The following is a 24400-nucleotide window of genomic DNA, read 5'->3' as shown; positions in this document are numbered from 1 at the left end:
TGTCTAGTGCGCCCGAGCTTCGTTTACAGTCTGAGGGAGACGCACAATGTATTCAAGCTATTCTACATGTATTTTTGTATTGCTATATTTTTTAAAATGATGCATAGGTGTCCATGTTGCGGATGTCCTAATCGCGTCACTGTCCGGAGCAGAAGGGGGCGGTAATGCACCAATAAGCTGGATGCTAACCGCCATAAAACAGCAAAGAAGAAGAAGAAGCAGCGTCACTGTGGAGTGAAAGCGGATATACAACAGACCCGAAAGAGAAGACAGTGCTGAATAAAGTCGTAGTTTTTGTTATTTTTGGACCAAAATGTATTTTAGATGCTTCAAAAACTTCTAAGTAACCCACTGATGTCACATGGACTACTTTGATGATGTTTTTATTACCTTTCTGGACATGGACAGTCTACCGTACATATATTTTCAATGGAGGGACAGAAAGCTCTCGGATTAAATCTAAAAAATTTTAAACTGTGTTCCGAAGATGAACGAAAATCTTACGGGTTTGGAACGACATTAGGGTGAGTCATTAATGACATAATTTTCATTTTTGGGTGAACTAACCCTTTAAAGAGGGGACACTTGATTTGTTACCAAAGCATATTTTAAAGACGAAAAACATACGTGTGGACAAACAGCTACGTTACCTACAACTTTACCATGTTTTGCACTACCTTTGTACAGCCACATTATAGTATATAAAAAATAACAGTACAATAAAGCGGCTATAAAATGCACAGAAGCTCTCTGTCACTTTACTCCTCTTAGCCATGCAGTCACAACTTGGTCAGCCTCCTTTTACACAGCACAACATGCCACATACCCTCAACTGCAGTGAGTGTGTTTGTTTGTGTGTGTAATTAGGCTGCAGCCTAATGTACTGTATTTAGTGTATTATTTATGTTGGGATTACTCAAAGCTATTCTAGTGGTTTTCCAGAGGAGAGGAGAAGAGAAGAGAAGAGAAGAGAAGAGAAGAGAAGAGAAGAGAAGAGAAGAGAAGAGAAGAGGATGGAAGAAATTGAAAATGGAAGGAAAAGGGAAACAACAGGAAAAAGAAATGAACTGGAAAGAAAAAATGAATGGAAAAGTGGAAAAGAAAAGAAAAGAAAGAAAAAAAAGAAAAAAGAAAAAGAAGTGGAAACTGAAAGGAAAAAGCAAGAAAAATTAAAAGGAAAAGGAAGGAATATGGAAAAGGACAGGATATAGTAGAATAGGAAAGGAAACGACATGGAAGAGGAAATTAAATGAAAAAGTAAATAAGAAATCAAAAAAGGACAGAAATTGGAAATGGAAGAAGAGGAGGAAAGGAAATGAAATGAAAGGAAACTAAAAAGAAAAAGAAAGAAAATTGAAAAGGAAGAGGAAAGAATATGGAAAAGGACAGGATATAGTGGAATAGGAAAGGAAACGACATGGAAGAGGAAATTAAATGAAAAAGAAAATAAGAGGAAATCGAAAAGGTAAGAAAATGGAAATAGAAGAAAAGGAGGTAAGGAAAGGAAAGGAATAGAAAATGAAACTAAAAGGGAAAAGAAAGAAAAATGAAAAGGAAGAGGAAAAGAAAGGATATAGAAAAGGACAGGATATAGTGGAATAGGAAAGGAAACGACATGGAAGAGGAAATTAAACGAAAAAGAAAATAAGAGGAAATCGAAAAGGTAAGAAAATGGAAATGAAAGAAGAAAATTAAATTAAAAGGGAAAATAATGAAAAGTGAAAAGGAGGAGGAAAGGAAAGAATATGGAAAAGGACACAATATAGTGGAATATAAACGACATGGAAGAGGAAATTAAATGAAAAAGAAAATAAGAAATCGAAAATGGAAACGGAAGAAGAGGAAAGGAAAGAAAAGGAAAGGAAATTCAAAGAAGAATTAAAGGATAGGAAAGGAAATAAAGGAAAGGAAAACTGATAGGATAAAGAAAATGTGAAGTAATTGTAAAGAAAAGGAAAAGAAGAAAAGTGAAAAGGAAGTGGAAAAGTGAAAAGGAGACAGAAATCAAAAAGGGAAAAAAGGAAACAAAGGGGGAAAGTAAACAGAAGAGGAAGACAAAAAAAAAGCAAAAAAAAAATGTTTTTAAAGAAAACGTAAGTTAACTAAGGGAAAGAGAGATAGGACAGCGAGAGGGTGAGTGGGTTTGGTCTTGCGGGCCTGTACAGGTTGATTGATGATGCTGCAGGTGCTGTTTCAGTATGTTCTAATGCAAAACAGAAAGAAAGGCCAACTCAGCAAATCACTGACAAAGACAAAGCCCAGCTTCCTACAGCCAAGCAGCCAGAGACTGAAGAGAGAGAAAACCAAGGAGAGAGCAGGAGAGTTAGCGCCATTAGCCATAGAAAACCGCCACAAGACAGACAACAAACAGAGACAGACGGAGAGAGGAAAAGCCAGATACAGTACCAGCTGATCCCTTCCTCCCTGCCCAAGAGTAAGCTGCCCTGAGATGTCACACTGCAGAGAGAGAGACAGGCAAAACCCACTCTAGCATCTGCAATAATCAACGTCATGTTACAAACACACACGTACATGTCAGCATTTACTCGTCAACAACAGTTTAGAGACAGACAGACGTCTATGGACAGTTAACATGGACTGTTTGTTCAGCAGGACAAAGAAACCCAACTGAATGCTTGCTTCTAAATACAGGAATAAATATCCCAGCCTCATGCAAAGCAGAAAGTGAGTCCTCACCCCAGTCCGGTCGGGAAAGCCGGCACAAGGAAAAATTATTTGATGACATGAGAACATAAGACAGGGTGGCGGAGCAGCGGGGAGCTCTCACGGCTCCATTAGCATTTATATTAGAAGGAACGGGGAGTCAGGGCCACAGTGGGACGTAATGACAGGTTTCTCAGGCATAACGAGAGAGAAATTCATTTGAAATTCACTGTATATTTGCAGAGAATGCAACAGCTGCTGCCAGGAGAGTGGGAAGTCCTGATAAAGTTCAAGTGATATGAGGACACTGCATTACTGATCAATGAATTCAGCTCATGGCTGCACTGAAAACATGAAAATATAATCTCAGTCCTGCTAAACCTTATACATACAGCCTATTTGTATTAATATTTTCTTCTTTTAACTGAGAGTGGAGAGGCCATAAAATATGGGATAAAATTAAAACTACTATGACGCCACCTTGAGGTCTGTGAGAGAAATTACAGTTAAATTCATAAAAAATTCAAGTTTGAGTTAAGGAGGTTAAAGGCAAGGCTAAACATAATGTTTAATGTTTAATAAAGTGTAACCCAAATTTTTATTTGCTTTTTTATTATAACTGAATTGCTGTTGTTACTTGATCAAAAACAACATATTACAACTGATAACATTTCTAATCTAATTTCTATTGCTTATACTATGACCTGAATCAACATGCACATTAATTAACAATGAACTACTGATGCTTTCATGTTAATCTGGGAATAATCCACAGCTTGAACTATTTTTTTTTAATTTGGCAAACAACACCTGTAACCTGAATACCTAAAATATGAGCCCTAAAAAAATATATATATATATATATATATTGTTTCACAATATTATTACATAATTTCTTTATAATTCTGTTTTAAACTATCTAAACAAACAGATTCTTCATAGACTTTTATTATAAAAGAGTCACCAATTGCTATTTTAATATTGCGAAGGGTCAACTGTTTCTAAATATTTCACAAGTAAAACCACAAATCAATGCATTGATGTTTTTCAGCAGACACTTTCTTGACTTAGTTCACCCAAAAATAAACATTCTGTCATTAATTACTCATCCTCTTATTGTTCTACACCCGTAAGACCTTCATTCATCTTCAGAACACAAATTAAGATATTTTTGATAAAATCCAATGGCTCAGTGAGGCCTATATTGGCAGCAAGTTAATTTACACTTTCAAACGTCCAGAAAGGTAATAAAGACATATTTAAAACAGTTAATGTGACTAAAGTGATTCTAACTTAATGTTATGAAGTGATGAGAATATTTTTGTTTGCCAAAAATAACGAAAATTACAAATCTTTTGTTTCAAATCAATGGTTTAGAGCACCAAAGTCATGTGATTTCAGTAAACGAGACTTTGTTACGTCATAAGTGTTTCGAAACGTTTCGAAATTTCGATGGTTCATGTGACTTTGGCAGTTTGATAAACGCTCTTAACCGCTGATTTCAAACAAAAGATTCATAAAGCTTCGAAGCTTCATGAAGCAGTGATTTGAAATCGCCGATCACTAGATATTGTTGAAAAGTCATTATTTTGTTTTTTTTTTGGTGTAAAAAAGTATTCTCGTCTCTTCATAACATTAAGGTTGAACCACTGTAGTCACATGAACTGTTTTAAATATAACTTTATTACCTTTCTGGACGTTTGAAAGTGTAAATTACCTTGCTGTCAATGCAGACCTCACTGAGCAATCTTATTTTTTCAAAAATATCTTAATTTGTGTTCCAAAGATGAACAAAGGTCTTACAGGTGTGAAACGGCATGAGAGTGAGTAATTAATGACAGAATATTCATATAATACTCTCTTAAGTGACAAAAAATAATGTGAACTTATAATATTAAATGGCATTTACCAGTACGAGCATGTGGAAAAAAAGCAGGCTCAAGTGTCAATATGTGAACATAACTATATTGCTACCATAAATAAAACAAAACATTATATAGAATGGACATATAATGTTTAATATTGTGCATTACTGTTGATCAAATGATCAGCATAGTAATGGAAAAACTTTCTAAGCCTTGACCTGCTGTATTAAACAGCCTGGTTTACATAATATGTGGTGCTTGAGGTGGCTGAGAGCAGGATATGCTGGCATGATGAACGCGTGGCCATGCAGCAGGTTACAAACGGACGGACGAATGAACCCCAGAGAGTCCTGACCCACTTGGGAGGACATGATGGAGATGTCTGTCCTACTTTTCAATTCTAATCTCTACCTGCTCAGTTATCAGGGCACCAAAGTGCTAGATTCATTAGAAAAAAACATTGTGTAAATCGGTTTATACCACGCACAGGACACTGAACAATAAACAATGAACAAGAAAAAGATAAAAAGACACAAAGTTGGATTTAACGAAGAGAGACTCTGATGATGAAATGGTCATCTGCGAGACGACAAAGCGCGAACATTCTTCAGCACGGCCCAAGACGGTAACCATGACAACTCGGCCGTGGCAGGTGACAGACAGGACAGCGGCGCATAATAGGCTGACACAGAGCTCCCACAGAATATGACTGGCTAACATAGAGAGCCTATGGTTTGACTGGCTGACACAGAGTGCCCATGGGGACCATTCACCTGAGATTAGCAGCAAGACCAGAGATGCAGTGAGCCATCTCTCCGTTCTGTTTGTCTGAGCCCCACATGCTGTAAACAAATGAGAAAGAGCACACAAACACACACACACACACACTGCAGGTTAGACCTGCTCCAGAAATCTGCAAATCTGTACTCAGCATTAACAGAAATGCCCCCTCCCTCCAAGCGAACAGTAGCGCTAATGAGAGCGTAACGCAGCGCTAACCCCGCTGTTATCAAGCATTAAAGGCAGACTAGAACACCTCGATGTTCGCCCCCCATAGGGAGCAATGGGGAGGAGAGAAAGAGGAAGAAAAAGAGGAAAACGTCTGTGCGAGACCAAAAAGAGTTATTTAGGTCAATCTCTGAGGGAGAATACACAGGCTTTAGGTTGTGTGCTACCTATGATCGTTAGGCTTCTTATTCATGTGATTGCTAATATGAGATCATGACCTCATAAAAAAACAAAAACAAAAAAATCTGAGCAAATTCACATCAAAGTAGATGTATGTGTCGTGCTAATAATGCAGCGTACAGCTGCCCTTGACCTGAGCCTTGGGCTATTATGTGATGCATAAAGGGAAACTAGGTAGCGCAGGCATTCAGCTACTCTGCCCTGTACGTTTAATTCACATCCTGAACATCATTTTCAGGGCGTCTAGATGCCCCTGTAACACAGTTTTGAGTCAGAGCAGTAGCAATGTTCTCTCTATAGCTGATGGAGCAGAGACACAAAGTGCAACTTGATTAATTTGTTACAATTATATCTAGTGGGAATAAAATTGCAGATTAATATGTAATAATTCACAACAGTTTACTGTGGACATGTGTCAAAATGTATGAGCTGACTACCTAGACAATAATGCCCATCTAGGAAGGACACTAGTTTGTGCTAATGCAGCTTCTACAAAATGAAGGTTAGCTAAACGCTAAATAATAACACTTTACAATAAAGTTTAACTCGTTAATGCATTAGGTATCATGAACTGAACTTTTTTTTTTTTTTTTTTTTTACATAATTTATCATCTAGATTAATGATAATTTAACTAAATTAATTTATACATCTTGCAATGTTGAAATGTTATAGTTTATGTAGTAACTAACATTATGCATTAAATTAATAAATGCTGTAAACAAGTCCTTTATGCTCACCAAGACTACATTTATTTGATCAAAAATACAGTTAAAACAGCAATATTGTGAAGTATTATAACAATAAAAAAAAAATGCTTCCTATTTTAATTTATTTTCAAATATAAATGTATTTCTGCTATGGCAAAAGCTGAATATTCAGCATCATTACTCCAGTCTTCAGTGTCACATGATCCTTCAGAAATCATTCTAATATGCTGATTTGGTGCTCACCATCATTGAAATCAATGTTGAACGTGTTTCAAATGAACAACGTTTATATCTTTTGTAAAATTATAAATGTCCACTGTGACTTTTGATCAATTTAATGCATCCTTGCTAATTAAAAAAAAATAAAATAAAAATCTCACTGACCCTAAACTTCTGAACTGTACTTTAATTTTTATTTCATGTTATGTTTTGCATTAACTATGTTAACATATATACTTGATTGTAAAGTGTTGGCCACTAAACTTTATCTAGTTAGATGTAGCTAAAGTTAAACTTAGTAACTTCAAGGCAAATATTTAATATCGAATTGGTTTAGCTAGTAAGACTAGAGAGGTGAATATTACTGAAACAACTCTCCACTGTAGACAGGAAGTCTACATGTGGTGCATGTGGGCTCACACCATGGACATGTGGTTAGTGAAGAACCAGGTGCATGTGTGAGTAGGTGCGAGCAAGAGACAGAGTTTGTAAAAAGCATAAGACGTACACAAGATTACTGAGGGAGGCCAAAGTTATCTGCTGTGGTTGTTGCTGCTGCTGTTGTTGCTGCTGCTGAGGCTGTTGCTGGGATACGGATGGCTGCTGCTGTTGTTGCTGGGATACAGATGGCTGCTGCTGTTGCCAACTGGTCATGTTGCTTGGCAACAGTGCACCCGACGGCGTAAAGGCCTGGAGGGCTGTGAGATCTGCACTTGTTAGCTGGTACTCTGCATGAAAACAAAGAGGAACATTTAATGTATATTCATTTACAATTCTATTAGTGGCCTCCGATTCCTATAGTTATGATATTATAACATCTATATTCAATTATTGTTTCTTTTTATATTCAAAATAAATTCCATTGATACTGTAAATCTATTCTTGAAAGAGAGGTAAGGAATGAGGAACATTAAGTGTGAAAGAATGAAAGAGTGCAAGTAAAAGAGATAAATGGAGCATGACCTTCATTTAATTCGAAACCCCCTGAAAGCATCTCACTGGAGTGTGAACTAAAACGTGATTGTGTTCATTTCTCTCAAATGAGTGCAGGCCTGCAAAATGACGGATGTCTTGGCTTATCACTATGATGTCACACTCACCTGTGTTGTAGGCGGTTGGCATGGAGAATGGAGTCAGGAGGCTCGGCGTTGCCACGGAAACCACTGGTGTGGTAAGAGGCTGGGTCACTTGAGAGGCGCCTAACCGCTGAGCGTTCTGGAAAGCCAGAGAGAGAGAAAAACAGACAGAGATAGAGTCAAAAGTACAAAGAGTTAACTTTCCGGGCAAGGAAAGAATGGACACAAACACCTCTTGTTTGTGAAGACTACAAGTATACATATGAACACAATCTTCAAATTCCTGACACTTCTGAAGATATTCAATATTTTAGATCATTTTAGAGTATTAAAAGCCATCTTAACAATAGTAATAATTAACCAGTCCATATAAACAACAATATAAGCTCCACATCTTCAGACAGTCACTCTAAACATCTCGCTAGACTCTCATCTGAGGGCAAAACAGCAGCTGCGTTTACATGGACCCTAATAATCCAATTGTAATCAGACTAGTAGCAGAGTTGGAATAAAAAAGTCACATGTAACCACGTCAATCATAATGAACTGGCCAAATCTGATTAAAATTTCATTCGGATTGTAAGGGGTGGTTTAAACCTTTTGATCCTTCGATCGAGAGGACATGTAAACACTTGATAGGATTGAAACGGGAGAGTACTGCGTATGTGCGCTGATGTAGAGATGTCGTCGTTTTTTGAGCGGTAAATAATGGTGCAAATTCCATTAAATTGGCGAGCACAAACCTTAGTAAACCACCTTGCATGATTCATTTAAATACTCAATATAAATTTTGTGTCTAAAAGGGAAACTCCTACAAATGCATAGCAATAAGGTCAGCTGCAAAAATAACTCTGTCCATTTTTCACTGCGTGTCTTTAGTAAATCTTGATAGTAGTTTTTTGATTGTTAGTTGATTGAAACAAAAGATGTCCATGTAAACATAGCAAGATAAATGTCCTAAAATTCTGAAGAGCTCAACAATAAGGATGGTCAAGGCCTAGTCTGAAAGTGTTTCAGGTCAGTTGGCAGAACTCTCACAACATCTTTTGGTTTTGTTTGATGTATTGAGCATTGTTGTGAATTCTGCTCATTTAAATATGGCACCAAGAAAATGTTATTTTTTCTGACTAACATTGATGATCAAACAAACTGGTAATGTTTTACACCATATGCCATTATTTGTAGTTTTATAAAATATAAATGGTTAAAATATTAAATATACAGTACTATGCAAAAGTCCTAGGCGTATTTTCACACACACAAAAAAATATTTTAAGCCATTTATTTATATCTTTTGCTGTAGTGTGTCAGTGGGAAATATCAGTTTACATTTCCAAACATTCCTTTTGACATTCATTGTAATAATCCAGTGAGATTTTTGTATGCACAAGGAGTCTGACAATAACTGGCTTAAAACCTTTTTTTTTTTAAATAAAAATACTAACATGCCTAAGACTTTTGCACAGTACTGTATATATAATAAATCATATTATGTGGTGGGGCTGTTGAAAATCTTGGCCTGGAAAATAAAAATTCACCACACACACACACAAAAAAAAACCTCATTGTTGAGCTCTTATCTGAATCATGCAGAAAAAAAACACTTCACTAAAAAACACGTGATAACAAAATGGGTAGAGTGTGTCTGCAGAGCAAACCAGCGTCAAACATTTGCATTTAAACCCCTCTTAGTTTTACAAGGGTATAAAGATAGAGGCCACTTTTTCATTCAACAGACTCCCATGATTCATGCACACACTCACAGATCCAGATGCTGAGATGACTGAAACTCCCCCAAAACTCAGATGTACATGCAGTACACTTAATGTGTCGTTGGACAACAATCATTAGAGGAAAAGATAGTGTGAAAGAAGGTGGGAGAGACAGACAGACAGACAGACAAATTGATCTTTGGAGTGAGGGCTTCTGCTCCGCTGCGCTCCATGTTTGATCTAGTGTGTCTGACTCATGTGAGATCAACCCATGCATATGTGCATTTCGCCTTGAGTGTGTATGTGTGCATTCATTTAAAACTCCACACAATAATCAGGCAGTCAGCCTGCAACTGAATAAACAGCACGCATTTAACTCCAATTCACTGACCGCCAATTAGATCATATATGAAAAACAGTGTATACAATGCATTCTTCAATACAATAAATAACTGTTTAACCACAATCAGTACAATTTGATCAGTGAAAAATGCAGTGTATAAAAAAGGGAAAGAAAAATTACACGTTAAATACACAACATCCATAAATCGTTCATCAAACATTCGTTTGTGAAATGAAACCGTTCACAGCACAACAGTCAAAAGAATTGAGCTGTATTCACCTCACTCACCAACTCCAGCTCTTCATCTGTCTGCGAGGCCAGAAACAAATAGAAAACAGAGATTACAACTCCAACACACACACACACACACAAGCCCCGTTTTACACTTGGTTTCCATCTCGATGTGAACACTACTGGCAGTGACCTCTTCTGATCAGATTTCATGTAAAGGGTATCAGAACTCATGACTGCATATATTACTCGCTACTTCAGCATGATACTGCATGTTGCATGTGTAAGAAGAAAAAAAAGTATTGGGGGCACAAATATATATTTTAAATATTAAACTAATTACAAATATTCACTAATAAAAAAACAACAATGATAAGTAAAATAATCACTGCATGTTATTGCTCACACAATATATACAGTAGTTGCCAAAATTGATGTCCAGAAGGGATATTTGTTTTTAATAACCCTACAAGTCTGATTAAACCATCAAAATATGAGGAAAATATTTTCTTTTTTTTTTTATATACATTTTAAATATGAGGGAAAAACAAAATACTAAACTTGGTTATGGCATTTATTTGCCATTTTTTGGCAAAAAGGGAAACTACAGGTTTTATTTTACTATGCAAAAACAAATAAATTACTTAAATTAAATTAATTATTTAATTAGTTATCTCTCATTTTTGCAAGTGTTCATAATTTCTTTGTGTGACAGCCTGGCCAAAAATTAAATCCACAAAATTTGGCATGTTTCATTGCGTTATAACGAATAAAACATCTGACTCCAAGCACAACTATGCAATATGCTTACAAGGTTTTTAATAAATTTTGAATAATATTCCAAAAAAAAAAAAAACAAAAAAAAAAAAAAAAAGTGAAGATGTAAATTTTCCTTTGCCATGCATCACTTTTGGCCACTAATGTGTGTATAATAATTTTAATTTATTTTTCATAAAAATTATATTTATATAGTAATTATGTAGTACTTTTTTGTTTAAGCTGCTTGAAACCAGCAAAGTTTAAAACCCTTAATCTACAAACTGGAAATGTATTGCAATGACAAGTTTTCTAGATGGATCTTAACACCAGGTGTAAACGAGGTCACACATTCACACACACATACTGAGAGCAGACGGACAGATGTGTATAAATCAGCTCAGTGTATCCGACAGCTTTACTTTCACCTCTCATGGTCCTCGTGAGAAATTCCTGTGCAAAATCACATTGAGAGCCTAGACCTGTTCCCATCTCCAACATTAGCCCTCATTTGTTATCATTAAGCTGTAACATAGAACAGCTTTGAGATTTGATGATGTTTGACCCATCAAGTCTCCTGTAGAGAAATATGGAAGTGCTCACCAGCTGCATGAGGCCCTTGCTGCTCTGGGAGGTGATGACCCGTAGGTCCGGTTTGCGACTGTTCACCATCTGAGGGCTGGGCGGAGGGGGAGATTTAGCCGGGACTACTTTCCCCATGCTGTTGCCGTTGGAGACTGAGAGGAGTCCTGGGGAGGCCCTGGCACTGACGTAACCATTGGCTACAGAACGAGAAAGAAAATGAGAGAAAGACACAGAGATGTCAACAGAGAGATTCACAAATAAAGACCTTTGTTGCTTTCTTTCTCATCAACCCTAAGAAACACTTGTGCATTTTATGAAAACAGAATTCAGATGCACGACAGTGGTCATATTTTCTGTCATTTGTATTGATGAGAGAAACACAATAATTACCCACCAGGGAAAATAATCCTATTAGGGTCTCCCTCACCACGGCAGATGTGTTTTCTAACACTTTGTGCTGGAAACGAAATCCTCTGTTTTTTTTGGGATTACAACTCTATTATGTTGTAATTGGAGGATTAATAGTGACTGGTTTTTAGGTTGGAGAACCGCATTCCTTTAAGGGAGGAAATGCACGCACAAAAAGTCGCACACAGGGAAGGGATCTAACTGACACTAGTTTATCCTGTTTCTCGACTTTCTTCCCAGCTTTGTTATTGACATTGTAGCACTTGTACTGCTTGATCTAATCTGACTCAAGGGCAGTGTTTTCACGGGAAGGCAAAATATGTGTGTGATCTGTGTTTCAGAGCATGGCTGAGAGAGAGAGAGAGAGAGAGAGAGAGAGAGAGAGAGACTGGGGATTTTCCAAATGTTTTCCCACATTCTGGAACTGAATAACACTATTCTCCCAACACAACATGAACGTCACTCACCAGTGCTATGGCAACCCACTGATGTCTCAGCTGAACAGAAATATCCCAAATATTTATACTACAAATATTTTTAGCAATGCTATTTTAACCTGCTGTAGGGGAGACGGTTGGTTGGCGACAAGATTTTGATGGCACAAGGTAAATTGGCTCATTATAGGGTGTTGTCACAATGAAACATATGAATGTTTGTCATCTGGATTCACAATCATGGATTCTATCAAGACATCCCATTAGAACTAAAGTATTTACATTTGAAAAAATATAAAAATACATGAAATGGGTTAATTAATTGAAACAGGAACCAATTATATTTAGATAAGTCTGTAATAAATTATGAGTTCTGACAAACTTTATGAAAAGATTGTAATGCGGTTCATAAAAAATACCAATAATAATTATATAATGGTTTATATATATATATATATATATATATATATATATATATATATATATATATATATATATATATATATATATATATATATATATATATCTGAATCTGAATCTTTTCATATTTTTTTCAATTTAGCCAGAAGACATAATCTGTGCATATATATAAAATTAATAATCATATCAGACATCAATTATATTAAATGCAAAAACAATATTATTTTTATTTATACTTTTATCACTGTCAACCAACCCCACAATCTGTGCCGTGTTAAAATTTTTAAAAACTTTTTTTACGTTACATTTTTTTTTTGCACAAGAACGTACTTTCTTATTTAAATTGCTGAGTCATCCTAATATTTTTAGAGATATCAATATCTAGAGATATTGAAAAGTATGAAAACTCTGCCAACCAATCCCATTATCCCCTACTGCTTCTTAAATGTGTTGTACTTCAAAAACTAAACTAAATTAATACACTAAAGTAAAAAAAAAAAAGTTTAATCAAAAGTAGTTTCTGAATGATTTAAGAGCTTCAGACCAGAGAGGCTTTTTCAGTTTGATATTTTATCCTATCTGAGCTCCAGTTACAGTGCAACAACAACTGCGATTTGCTCTGCTAGACGTGTGTGTGTGAACAACAACAGCGTCAGCAGCTCTGAATGGAAAGAGATTGCAAAGGGAGCTGCAATTCCTTGGCAGCAGAGAAGAGACGTGCTCAGCTGTTCTCTGCCCCAGGAAACACAGCTTTAAGTTCAGTCTGGTTTTTAGAGGGGGGCTGGAACAGAAATGTGTATAAACATACTTGTTTATGCTCTATGAACTTGGGTCAGAAAGTATGCTGGTTAATATAGTGGAGTATAGTGAGTGTGTATATGTGAGTGTGCAGTTTGTGTTAGTAAATAAGTGTGCTGGTTGTAAGCCCTGGCCTCTATTAATCTCCACTTCAAAGGTCTGACTGCCTTTTTTCTTTTTGACTCTGTCCATGTCTCTCTCGCTCTCTGTCCCTCTCTCTCATGGGAATGGTAGGAATGCTACATGACGTCAATGCTGACATTCCCAGAGCAACAGCTGAGAATGGAGGGAAGGGAGGGGCAGTGGACATAGAGAGAGAGAATGAGAGAGTGGTAATGGACAAGGAAAAGTAGTATGGTAGGAGTTGAGAAAGTTTCTTGGAGGAAAAAAATTAATTGAAGACTATGTCAGAAATATAATTTTTTTGTTTCGTTTTAAGCGCATTTCATGATTGGTTAAATGTAGATTTAAGTTTAAAAGTTGGAATTTAACACTAAAAGCAAAAAAGGGGCCAAAGAATACACATAATCCGAAGAAACCACTGGAGGTATTTTTTCAGTGACTCCACAAAGTCCTTCAGCCTCTTTACTGATTAAATGTTCACATTTTAAATGCCCACTTAAAATGTCCATGAGACTCATGTGCTCTTTGAAGATCAGAGGCAGGAGAACCAACAGCTGTCAGGGACTGTCAAGATTGGCTGGGAGCAGAGAAGGGAGTGTGACAGGGGGGGAGGGGAAGGGACGGAGCGTGCTGGTTTAAGCTGGGTACTCAGACTGTCATGTGTGATATGAAGAACAGCTGAGAGGGGAAGAGGATGAAAAGACAAGTATGCAGGGGCACAGAAAAGAGAAAAAAGCAAACGATAACAAAGCGAAATGGAAAGATGGAGTAGGAAAGTTGACATGCATGGTGTTGACCCATAACATTTATGTCACTCGTGCCCCATGGTCCCATGAGGGTGTTTACAGGCATGCTTGGAGAGCAGAGTGTGAGCTTCAGCTGTCACAAGCGAACAGGTGTGTGAGCGTACGGTGGATGTCCTATAGTCCCTCTGATCGCTTGCTTTCAAATTTTTGTGTCCGGACAACCTTCATTGGAGCTGCTGTCATTTTCATAATCACAGTCAGATCAGATCATATGTTATCGGATCAGACTGAAAACTCTCGCTCCACTCTGCAGGTCTTAAGTGTGCCCTTCGATTTTCAGCAGTTTGACTCAGACTGATGCATTATTCAGGTGAAAATGAAGAGGTTTTATTGGGGCTGTCTGGCTGGTAGGAGGGGAAGACTTACCCACAGGGCTTGGGCACGCTCCATTTGAATTGCTGAGGTCACCTCCCAGAAGGGCACCTGGAAAAAAGACAGAATAGCCTTCAGGAAGGCTGAAATCTAAAGACTCTCTTTGTATTTTGTACCAAATGTAAGGAAATAGCATTAATTTCAGGTGAATCTTTTGGGGAATGGAGGGACTCTGATTTCATGACTATGCAGATTACTTTACATTAATGTGTTCTACTGAAGTGCACTACTCAGTGAAGTCTTGTGCATTTATATGCATACATATTTTTAAACTGTAATAATAGTTCATTATATCATTGGTTTTATTGTATTTTCGATCAAATACATGCACCCTTGGTGAATATAAATTTAAAAAAAATGTACTGACCCCAAACTTTTGAACAGTATACTGTATATACTGTACATGCTACTATACAATTGCCCATGTGCGCTTTTAAACACCATCTCATGTATGTTTCACTTCCACCATTCCTGCAATAAAAGCTTCCATTCCATTCTAAAATGATTTGATTGAGTATTTTTCTTTCAAAGCTTTTCCTAACAGTGATTACGTGTTACGCGAGTCAGTAATCCTTTGAGTTTTCAAGGATGCATCAGGACACATTGGCATTTACACTACAAATACGACATGCATCCCTGACAAACTCCAAAGGTGGTTTGAGTGATCAGATCACAATGAGATGCACTGAACCTCATTTACAACTGTATCTCTCGAGATGTTGATACCAGGTGTAAAATGACTTTTATCTGATGCTACAACTCAGCCGATACTGAAATACTGAAAAGAAAACTTCACAGAATTGGTAAACACAGGATACAGGATTACTCCAGCAAAAAGATAGAGATGCCTCTGAGGATTACAAGTTTTAAAGTGCCAAATTGTGGAAAAACACAGTCTTTGCACTGCCTTCCTTGTGTTCCTACCATTAAGAAAGCGTGGATGAATTTTATTTTCAAGATCGCATCAGTAAGACACTGTTACTTTGTTTGCTTCATTTTACTGCGAATTCGTTTTTAAACAAGACACCTTTCGGAACAGGCTTTTTAGAGAGACTGAAAATAAAAGATGATGCAGTGACGACTATATTGGATCTGACAGCAATGTGGCAAAGCACAACTGTGAGTAACAATGTTTTTACCATGTGTCACTATTGCTTTGTCTGTTACAGATCGTTTGATATGTTTATATTGTAGCACCACAGTCAAACTGTGAATAGTTTTCTTTCCTTTGCTTCGGCATTTATAGGGTTAATGAGGAGAATTCACGGATACGGAAAAAAGCATGTAGAGCGCGTTGCTTTTGTTGTTGTTTTGATCCAAGCCTGAATAAAAGCTTCTGTTTTGTCATTAGTTTATGTTATGTATTATGTTATATCAACTTTTATTTAAAACACAAATGACAATTAATACGTTTTTCACTTTATCGAAAAGGATGAACAATGAATAGCCTATAAGAACGACAGTGTGACAAACAATGGTACATTCATTCATAATTCCGTTTACACTAATCACCATAAGTTTGTCTACTGTAACTGTGGTAACTCCAAGTACTTAAACTTTATAAGCCACAACCAAGACTTATAAAGCACATGTACTGGTAATACGCATAAATGCTTCACATTGTTGGCAAGTGTTTAAACTATGTAACAAGATATTTTTCCAACATTGGAAGTTTTCCCCACACGTAATGACGGGGACGTGGAAAATTATTTTAATATGCAAAACTGTAACCCAATCATAGCAGTGGCCATTTACTTCCAAGTCTTAATGCAGCACGCCACAAAACTGAGTGTTTGAAAGAGAGGATCAAAAACAGCCTTAGATAGCCTTAGATTTGTGCTGTGTTCGAACCTAGAATGTTATTAGGATTTTAGTGCTATTATTATTATTAATTTGTAATTGTATTGATATTAGTGTTATTAATGGTTTTGTTAATGTGCTATAGCCTGCTGTTTTTTGAAAAATCTTGATAACATTATAAGTGGACCTCAGAGAACTGAAAATGAAAAACAAAATGCATTTCACGACCCCTTTAAATAATATTAACAGAGTCAACTGTAAATTGATATGTATTAGTAAATGTTGAAATTAATTTATTTATTTCATAACTGTGTTCATTTTTAGCTCATGTTAAGTACTTTAGTTAACTAATGTTATCAAATAGAACCTCATTATAAAGTGTTACCAATTCTATACTAATCTGTCAAATTAAATTACAAATAAAACACTACGATTAGTCATTTTAAATGTTAAAAGTCAATTTTAGGAAACACAAATTCATAAAAAACAGTATGAAAAATGGATATGTATTTTTAGATTGGCTAAAGATTACATTTAACAGTGGTATTAAATTATTAGTGTTTTTGAAGATTAACTTTAAGTAAGCATTAGATGATGGCAAAGGTAAATTAAAACAGTATCATACCAATATATTGTGCATGCATTGACAAAACGAGAAACGATCAGTACACTATGTAACCACTGCAGAGCAGACGATGGTTTGACAGCCACTTTTAAGCATAAATCAGTGGTGTGTCTGAGAAACAGCTGCTCCGGGTAATCCGGCACCCGCAGGGCAACATTATAAGCGCATGTACACAACATGAGTTACTATTTCCTCCTTCCTGCTTTGCTTACTGGTACTCAGCACCATTGATCTGCAAGGGATTTTACCTGCACTTGCAGGTCTCTGTGGCAGGCCTGGAGACACCGTGTTCCTCTGGAGCTGCGGTTGCTGTGGTGACAGCAGGCGCGGGTCTGTGAGAGTGGAGGTGACGAAAGAAGTGGTGACGAGGCTGCTGGGATTGCTGAATGGCAGAGGGCTCTGATTGGACACCGGCACTGTGACTGGCATGGAGAAAGTGGGTGGTGGCACTGTGGACTGAGAAAGCACAGATAAAGAGGGAAACGGTTAGCGGCTTTACTTTGCACACCTGCATGTACATCAAGAGAACACACAAATGGCCACACACCAGTTTTAATAGCATGCAGTGACTTGTGCAAACATCTCCAAAGCAGAGCATGTGAAGCTACGAGGTGCAGAGTTAATTTTGTAAGACTTAAAAACTGTGAATGATCCAGAATGGGAACGGCAGGAACAGGAAAAATCTGAGAGTCTTCGCTCCACTTCCATCTAGAGATTTCACTGAATCATCCAGTGTTTACAGCTACTATATATTTTAATCTGCTTGTTACGTCGTGACGTAAGGAATATTGTTTCCAGGTCCAAGCCTCTACTCATTTCAGATGAGAATACTATTTTAACAGGCGTTTATGAGCACTTTTTATTCATATCACACATTTACGCTAAGCTTTTAAAAACTCATGGTGTACACTGCAGTCTCCAGCATCCCAGACACTAGTATTTCAACGATTAATAAAAAATTAATCTCAGTCTGGCCAGCTGAGATAAAAGTTATGATCATGATTTTTCACACCGTGAGAGTACTGTATATTAGCACCATTCTTGTTTGCTTTTTGCATCTGATAGAGCGTTGGGACCTGAAAACTGTGACGTCAGACTTAACAAGCAGATAGGCACGTTTTTGTTTTGTACCCCAGCATATACCCAATTTTCGTCTGCAACAGTTGCCCTTAAACTGATAATATGGCTCAGGGGAATAACCCACCGCGCAGGGTAGGCTCAGGTGTTTCAAACAAGGAGCATGTGGCCGTGACAACTCCTGAGTCAGCCGATCTTCGTTCTCGTGTTTTCTGAAGCGCAATTAGCCAGCTTCGGCAATCAGTGTGGACTCAAAATGTCCAGATGCTCTGATGGAGACCCATTTTCCCATGATCCTCAGCAAAACCAGGGCCTCTAAAATTAGAATGTGGGCCACACTAGGCCTCCTGTGTTCTGAGTGGGACCCAGTTTGATAGTTAGTCTGGCTGTGCCTCTGTCCTTCTCTCTTCCTCCTGTAGCCTCTCAGTGACGGCAGAAAAACGTAGTTTGAAGTACGCAGAATATAGTCCCCAAGCGTGACAGCGTGGTTTTGACCTCCGTATAGGGCGGTATTTCCATTTTTTGGTAACACTTTACGATTAGTTAACACTGGTTAATGCATAAACTAAAATTAACTAACAATTAACTAACTTATTGTAAGTTAATGTCAGCTTAGGTCCATTAAATAATATTAACAGATACAACTTTTGATTTTAATAATGTATTTGTAAATGCTGAAATTAATGTTGAAATTAATCAAGATTAATAAATGTGTTAGAAATATTTTTAATATTTAGTTCATGTTAACTAATGGAACTTCATTGTAAAGTTTTACCAATTCTAAACTATTTGCCTAATTAAAATTAAAATCAGCCATTTTTAAATATTACAAGTGAACTTGGGCATTACAAATGTATAATTTTTTTTTTATATAAATTTATACAGTATGATAATATAATACACAGTTATGTATTTTTAGATTTGCTAAAGATTACATTTAACAGTGTTATTAAATTTGCGTTTAATTAACTTTAAATTTGTGTTTGATGATAGCAAAGGTAATATTAATGAAAATAAATTTAATATCCAATATCCAATACTGAATAAATTAAAATAGCTGTAAAATTACGGTGGGGATTTGACCTTCGACAGCTTAGTTCTTATATAAGAATATGGGCCTACGTCTTCTATAAAAACTGTTGTTTTCGAAGAAATGACACCTAATGAGAATCTAGTGATGCCAAAGCTATTTTAAAGGGATATTTAAGGGTAAATACATACGAGCTAGAGTTCTAGAGGGAGTAACCCATGTAGCAAAGCATGCTACTCACTAAGCCTGTGGACGAAACAGCAACTAAGTTCCAGCACTGCACGCAGGCCAGGCAAGGGATGGGAGGGCAGAGGAGAGTCATTAGTGTGAGACGAACAGCTGAGCACCTAACACACCTCATCGGTGTATATACACCAAAAAAAAAAAAAATCTAGTGTGCTAGTCTCCAATTTCTCAGCCAGAATGTGCTTCTGGTGAAATCTTACACATCTGAATGTGGCTTCAACAACTGAAGATAAATACAACAGACTCAAGATAATATCCGTCTAGACACACAGACAAGCGTTAGACGACTGTGATAGGAATGACACTTGGTACTGAAAAAGAGACTGTGTGACGTCGATAAAGAGCGTGACCAGTGAAGTGAGAAAGACTGACTGGTTTGGGAAACAAGTTGGCAACTCATATTAACATGAAGTCCCTTTGGATTGGAGCTTAACGCAGATCACGGTGCACATGAGGAATGATCTTTCAGGGGCAATTTACTCAGTAGATTTAAATGGGGTCTTATAATATGATAAAAATGTTAGGCTGCATTTACACTGGCACAAAAAATCAGATTTTTTTAATCACATCTGACACAGATCGGAATTTGTTGCACACGTATAAACACAAAAATCCACACGCGATCCAATTTTTTCGCATTCCATTCTAACCTACTTACAAATGTGGTTTAAAGCTTGTAGCCTGAAGCGTCACTATCACATACAGACACTGTACTGAAGCACGCAGGTAATTCACACTCACAATCTCTCTTGCTTTTCTCTCTCATTAATCCATCTGAATGAATTCAAATGAATGTAATCTTATCGTGCTACTTTATTTCATTTTAGAATTCTAGATCTAACAATCTAACGAAAATTATCGCTATTTTCTGGTCTATAGCCGTTCAGTCAGATTTTTCACTGCAAACATCCGTGACAGCTTTTAATTAATCCATGCTGGCAAATAATCATGGCCACCCGATGCGAGTTATATAAATAATTTTAGTACAGCCATTCAAAACCCAAGGATCAACCATGTCACATAGTAAAGCAATCACCAACAGAATCATTTTGGGCGGGGATTAATGTAAACAGATATCGGATATGTCGGGTCTAAAGTGAATGTAAACAGGCTGTACAAAAAAAAATCAGATATGGTCAAAAGATCAGATCTGTGCATTAAGACTTGCAGTGTAAACGCAGCCTTATATAATATTATAAAATTTGATTGGCCAAATGGAGTGTTGACCAAATTTTGATCAAAAGGCAGAAAGCGTTTTCACTCGCAACAGGATCCGAACATTATAATTGAAAATATAAATAATTGAATATGAAATTTAAGCGAGCGTTAGGTATTGCAAATGTAATCCAAATGAAAATAGACAGAAATTAGTAAATTAAATATCCAATATCAACTAATATACAACCTTTCAAAAGTTTGAGGTATGTAAGAATTTTTCATGTTTGTAAAGTAACTCTCTTATGCTCAACAAGGCTGCATTTATTTGATAAAAAACACAGTAAAAATAGCAATATTATGAAATATTATTACTATTTAAAATAAATGTTTTCTATTTTAATATATTTTAAAATGTAATTTATTCCCGTGAAGGAAAAACTGAATTTTTAGCATCATTACTCTAGTCTTCAGTGTCACATGATCCTTCAGAAATCATTTTAATATGCTGATTTGGTGCTCAAGAAACATTTCTTATTACTATCAATGTTAAAAACAGCTGTGCTGTTAATAATTTAGTGGAACTGTCATGCATTTTTTTCTTCGATGAATAAAAAACTCAAAATAACAGCATTTAATTGAAATAAAAATCTTTTTTTTAACATTATAAATGTTTTACTGTCAATTTTGATCAATAGAATGCATTCTTGCTGAATTAAATTATTAATTTGTTTAAAAAATATCCAAACTTTTGAATGGTAGAGTATATCTAGTATGATAAATTATAATAAAAATAACTGATATATAAATGATGTTGAAATATGACTTGTTTTATTCCAAGTTGATACTGAAAACATTACCAGAATAAAAAGCCAATTTAAATTAATACATTTTTACTTAATGTTTCTTCAAAAAAAAAAAAACCCAACGGCATTAAAAAAACCCCACTATCTAATGTAAATTCCCTCCTCACAATCCAGCTTTATCCACTGCGGTTGCCAGACAGTTAGTGTCAGACAGTTAGTGGTGAATATCTAAAAACTCATTACAAACTGATCATTTTCCGGCCTGTTAAGTAGAGCTCGTAGTACACATGCTGCTGGGTGTCCCTAGCGAGAGGGATTAAGGTTTTAGCTTTGCTTCCTCGGGCACTCATGCTGGGATTATGTGGCAGAGAAAGAGAGAGGTGCTGGATGACTGTCTTTGTGCTCCGGCCCATGAATGGTGCACTGGGCGGAGAACAGGAGGGGTGCAAGAGAGAGGAAACCTGCCTCTTCGTCAGGTGACAAAATGCTTTTCTGACGCACATACCAAGTAATTTCTCATTTCCAGTCCCATTAGCATTAAAGAGGAAAGAGAAAACTAGTAACTACACTAATTAGTCTTTGCTGCCCACATCATGTTGAATCATGTTCATCATGTGAATTATATCAAACTCTGGCCCACGATATATTGAGATAGCGAGCAGCACATTCTTGTTCTCGTTTCTGTACCTGCTGAGAAGAGATTCCTCATGCAGGGCTCATGCATAAAGCATTTTTGACAGTAACTTAATGAAAATTATCTTCACTGACGCCTTAAACGGGACCCAGATGAGTCAGAAGTCTATTCCTGGCAAATGCGATACAAGCATCAGTCATCGCAGAAAACACGAAACAACAGCACACAGAATCAAGAGAGCTATAAATCACAAGCGCATTTGAAATAGAGGATTGTGAGGATCAAAGGGATGCGGCCCACACTCGCCCTCTCGCCCCCGACTGCCCTCTCCTTGCCCAAGCACACACATTCAGAGGGGATTGAGGGGTGGTAGGAGGGGAATGGGGTGAGAGATGGTTGCTAGGTGCTCTGTGAGTTGGTTGCCGGGCCGACAGCAGGCTGTGTGAGTTGGTTGCCGGGCCTACAGCAGGCCTCTTCACACGGGTACTCACTGAAAGCCTATAGCTCTGCATCATTTTATCAAACTCCTCGTCTATCTTTTTGTACTTCTCCTCTGTGCGAGGCGTGAGGGAGAACGGCTCCTCGGGGTCCGGGCTCTCCGAATCACGGTGCTCTTTCTTGTTCAGAGCCTTCGTTTATTTCCGACCGAGGACAGGAGAGAGACAGAGGGGAAGAAAGAGAAGGAGGGAGGTTAGAACGACAAGGTAAAGAGGAATACTCACTCCGTAGCGTTTGAAGAGGATGTCCAGCTCATCGCTCTTGCGGAATTTGTCCTCCTGTAACGGACTTTGGTCGATCGAATCGTCCCCGTCTGGCTCTGGACTGTTGCAACCATTAAAGCCTTTCTTTCTCAACGTCTTAAAGCATTCGGAGTGGGAGAAGAAAGGGAAAGGACCACATTTCACACTTAGAAACACAAATGTCAATCAGAGATATGCAGCAGTGATGTATTAAACCAACAGAGTAACATGTGACACATAAACCAAGAACGCTGTACATCTGCAAAATGTTTCATGAGAGTGTGAAAGGATAAATTCGATTTTACACCATGACTTGGAAAAAGATGAAACTGCACAGCCCATTGACAACTGTGGGCTGGAAATAAGTTAGATGAGGCTAAAAAAAGAGAGAAACTCAAGTTTATCGGTTTCAGCCTGAAAACAGCTTGAGTCTTTTTTATTCTGAGGAGATTTTCCAAACAAGATTTTCTCTAAGTAGCTTTGATGGGGGTATTGAGGCCGAATAGAAAACAGTTTTCAGCACTGCTTTCTTCTTACTTCTTACAGAGGTCACAGTGACATAAAAGAAAATATAGCAAAAAATGTGCAATCCAGATCAACACTGTTAATTGGACAATTAACACTTATTATACAATTATGTATTTTTATATATATATTACATAGACTACTGTTCTAAAGTTTGAGGTCTGCAAGATTTTTGATAGAAGTTTCTTAATAAAAACAGTAATATTGCGAAATATTATTAAAAAAATGTACGTAATTTATTCCTGTGATGGCAAAGCTGAATTTCCAGCAGCAATTACTGCAGTCTTCAAAGTCACACAATCCTTCAGAAATCATTCTAATATGCTGATTTGGCACTCAAGAAACATTTCTCATTATTATAAATGTTACAAACAGTTGTGCTGCTTCATATTTTTGTGTAAACTGTTCAAAAGAACAGCATTTATTTAAAATGAATCAACGTACTAAATTCTACTAATTGCCGACCCTAAACTTTTGAAATGTCTTTAAAATGCTGCACGATTTGAGGCCTTTTTGAGACAATGAAATGTTTAGGAATAAGGGTTTGTTGAAATCCTTAACCCCAAGTATAAGCAATAGCAATTAGCCTTAGCACCGCTAATAATACACAGATTTCGGTGATGATTTGATGAAAGCCAAAAACAAACAAACATCCCAAGCCTTTGAACTAGCTTTATCGTTCATAACATAACACTCTCTCTCGCGCACACACACACACACACACACACACACACACACACACACACACACACACAGTGAGGAGTGGGTCAGCTGATCAGCTCGTCTCTGAGTCGGCTCCATCTGTTCACCTGTCCCTGTATTTCTCTGCCTGCTGTCTCTCCTTTATGGGGCGGGTGCTTGTTTGTGTTGCCAAGGGAAGATTCCCCTGCAGAGCTCCGCTGCCTCTGACTGGCTAACCTCGTTCAGTAGTGCCCCTCCCCCTGCAACTGCCTTCCTTCCCTCCCCCCGTACAGTCCCTCTCTCAAGCTTCCCCTTCCTGTCTATACATTATTTGTGTTACCCCTCGACCTTCACTTTCTTTCTTCTTTGATCT

At 37.2% G+C, this 24400-nt stretch overlaps 1 protein-coding gene across 14 annotated transcripts in view; it reads right to left on the bottom strand.

The window, feature by feature from the left end:
- The window catches only part of mef2d (myocyte enhancer factor 2d), a 67048-nt gene that overhangs the window by 4410 nt on the left and 38238 nt on the right, over positions 1–24400 (bottom strand). For 3 of the 14 annotated variants that reach the window (XM_067407513.1, XM_067407522.1, XM_067407531.1), the window contains exons 4-12: positions 22573–22710; positions 17382–17589; positions 14703–14759; positions 11366–11544; positions 10056–10084; positions 7745–7869; positions 7153–7372; positions 5303–5371; positions 2407–2457 (exon numbers count right to left, since the gene is read on the bottom strand). In XM_067407513.1, coding sequence (XP_067263614.1) covers positions 2407–2457; positions 5303–5371; positions 7153–7372; positions 7745–7869; positions 10056–10084; positions 11366–11544; positions 14703–14759; positions 17382–17589; positions 22573–22710 — 1076 coding nt within the window. Of the gene's footprint in view, positions 1–2406; positions 2458–5302; positions 5372–7152; positions 7373–7744; positions 7872–10054; positions 10085–11365; positions 11545–14702; positions 14760–17381; positions 17590–22572; positions 22711–22803; positions 22939–24400 lie in introns of all 14 variants that reach the window. The other 11 variants (XM_067407548.1, XM_067407558.1, XM_067407539.1 and 8 more) reach the window with 11 other exon arrangements.

Source organism: Chanodichthys erythropterus, chromosome 2 (assembly GCF_024489055.1).
Source record: "Chanodichthys erythropterus isolate Z2021 chromosome 2, ASM2448905v1, whole genome shotgun sequence".
In the NCBI taxonomy this organism is placed as follows: Eukaryota; Metazoa; Chordata; class Actinopteri; order Cypriniformes; family Xenocyprididae; genus Chanodichthys; species Chanodichthys erythropterus.
This window is presented reverse-complemented; position numbering and strand designations above follow the sequence as displayed.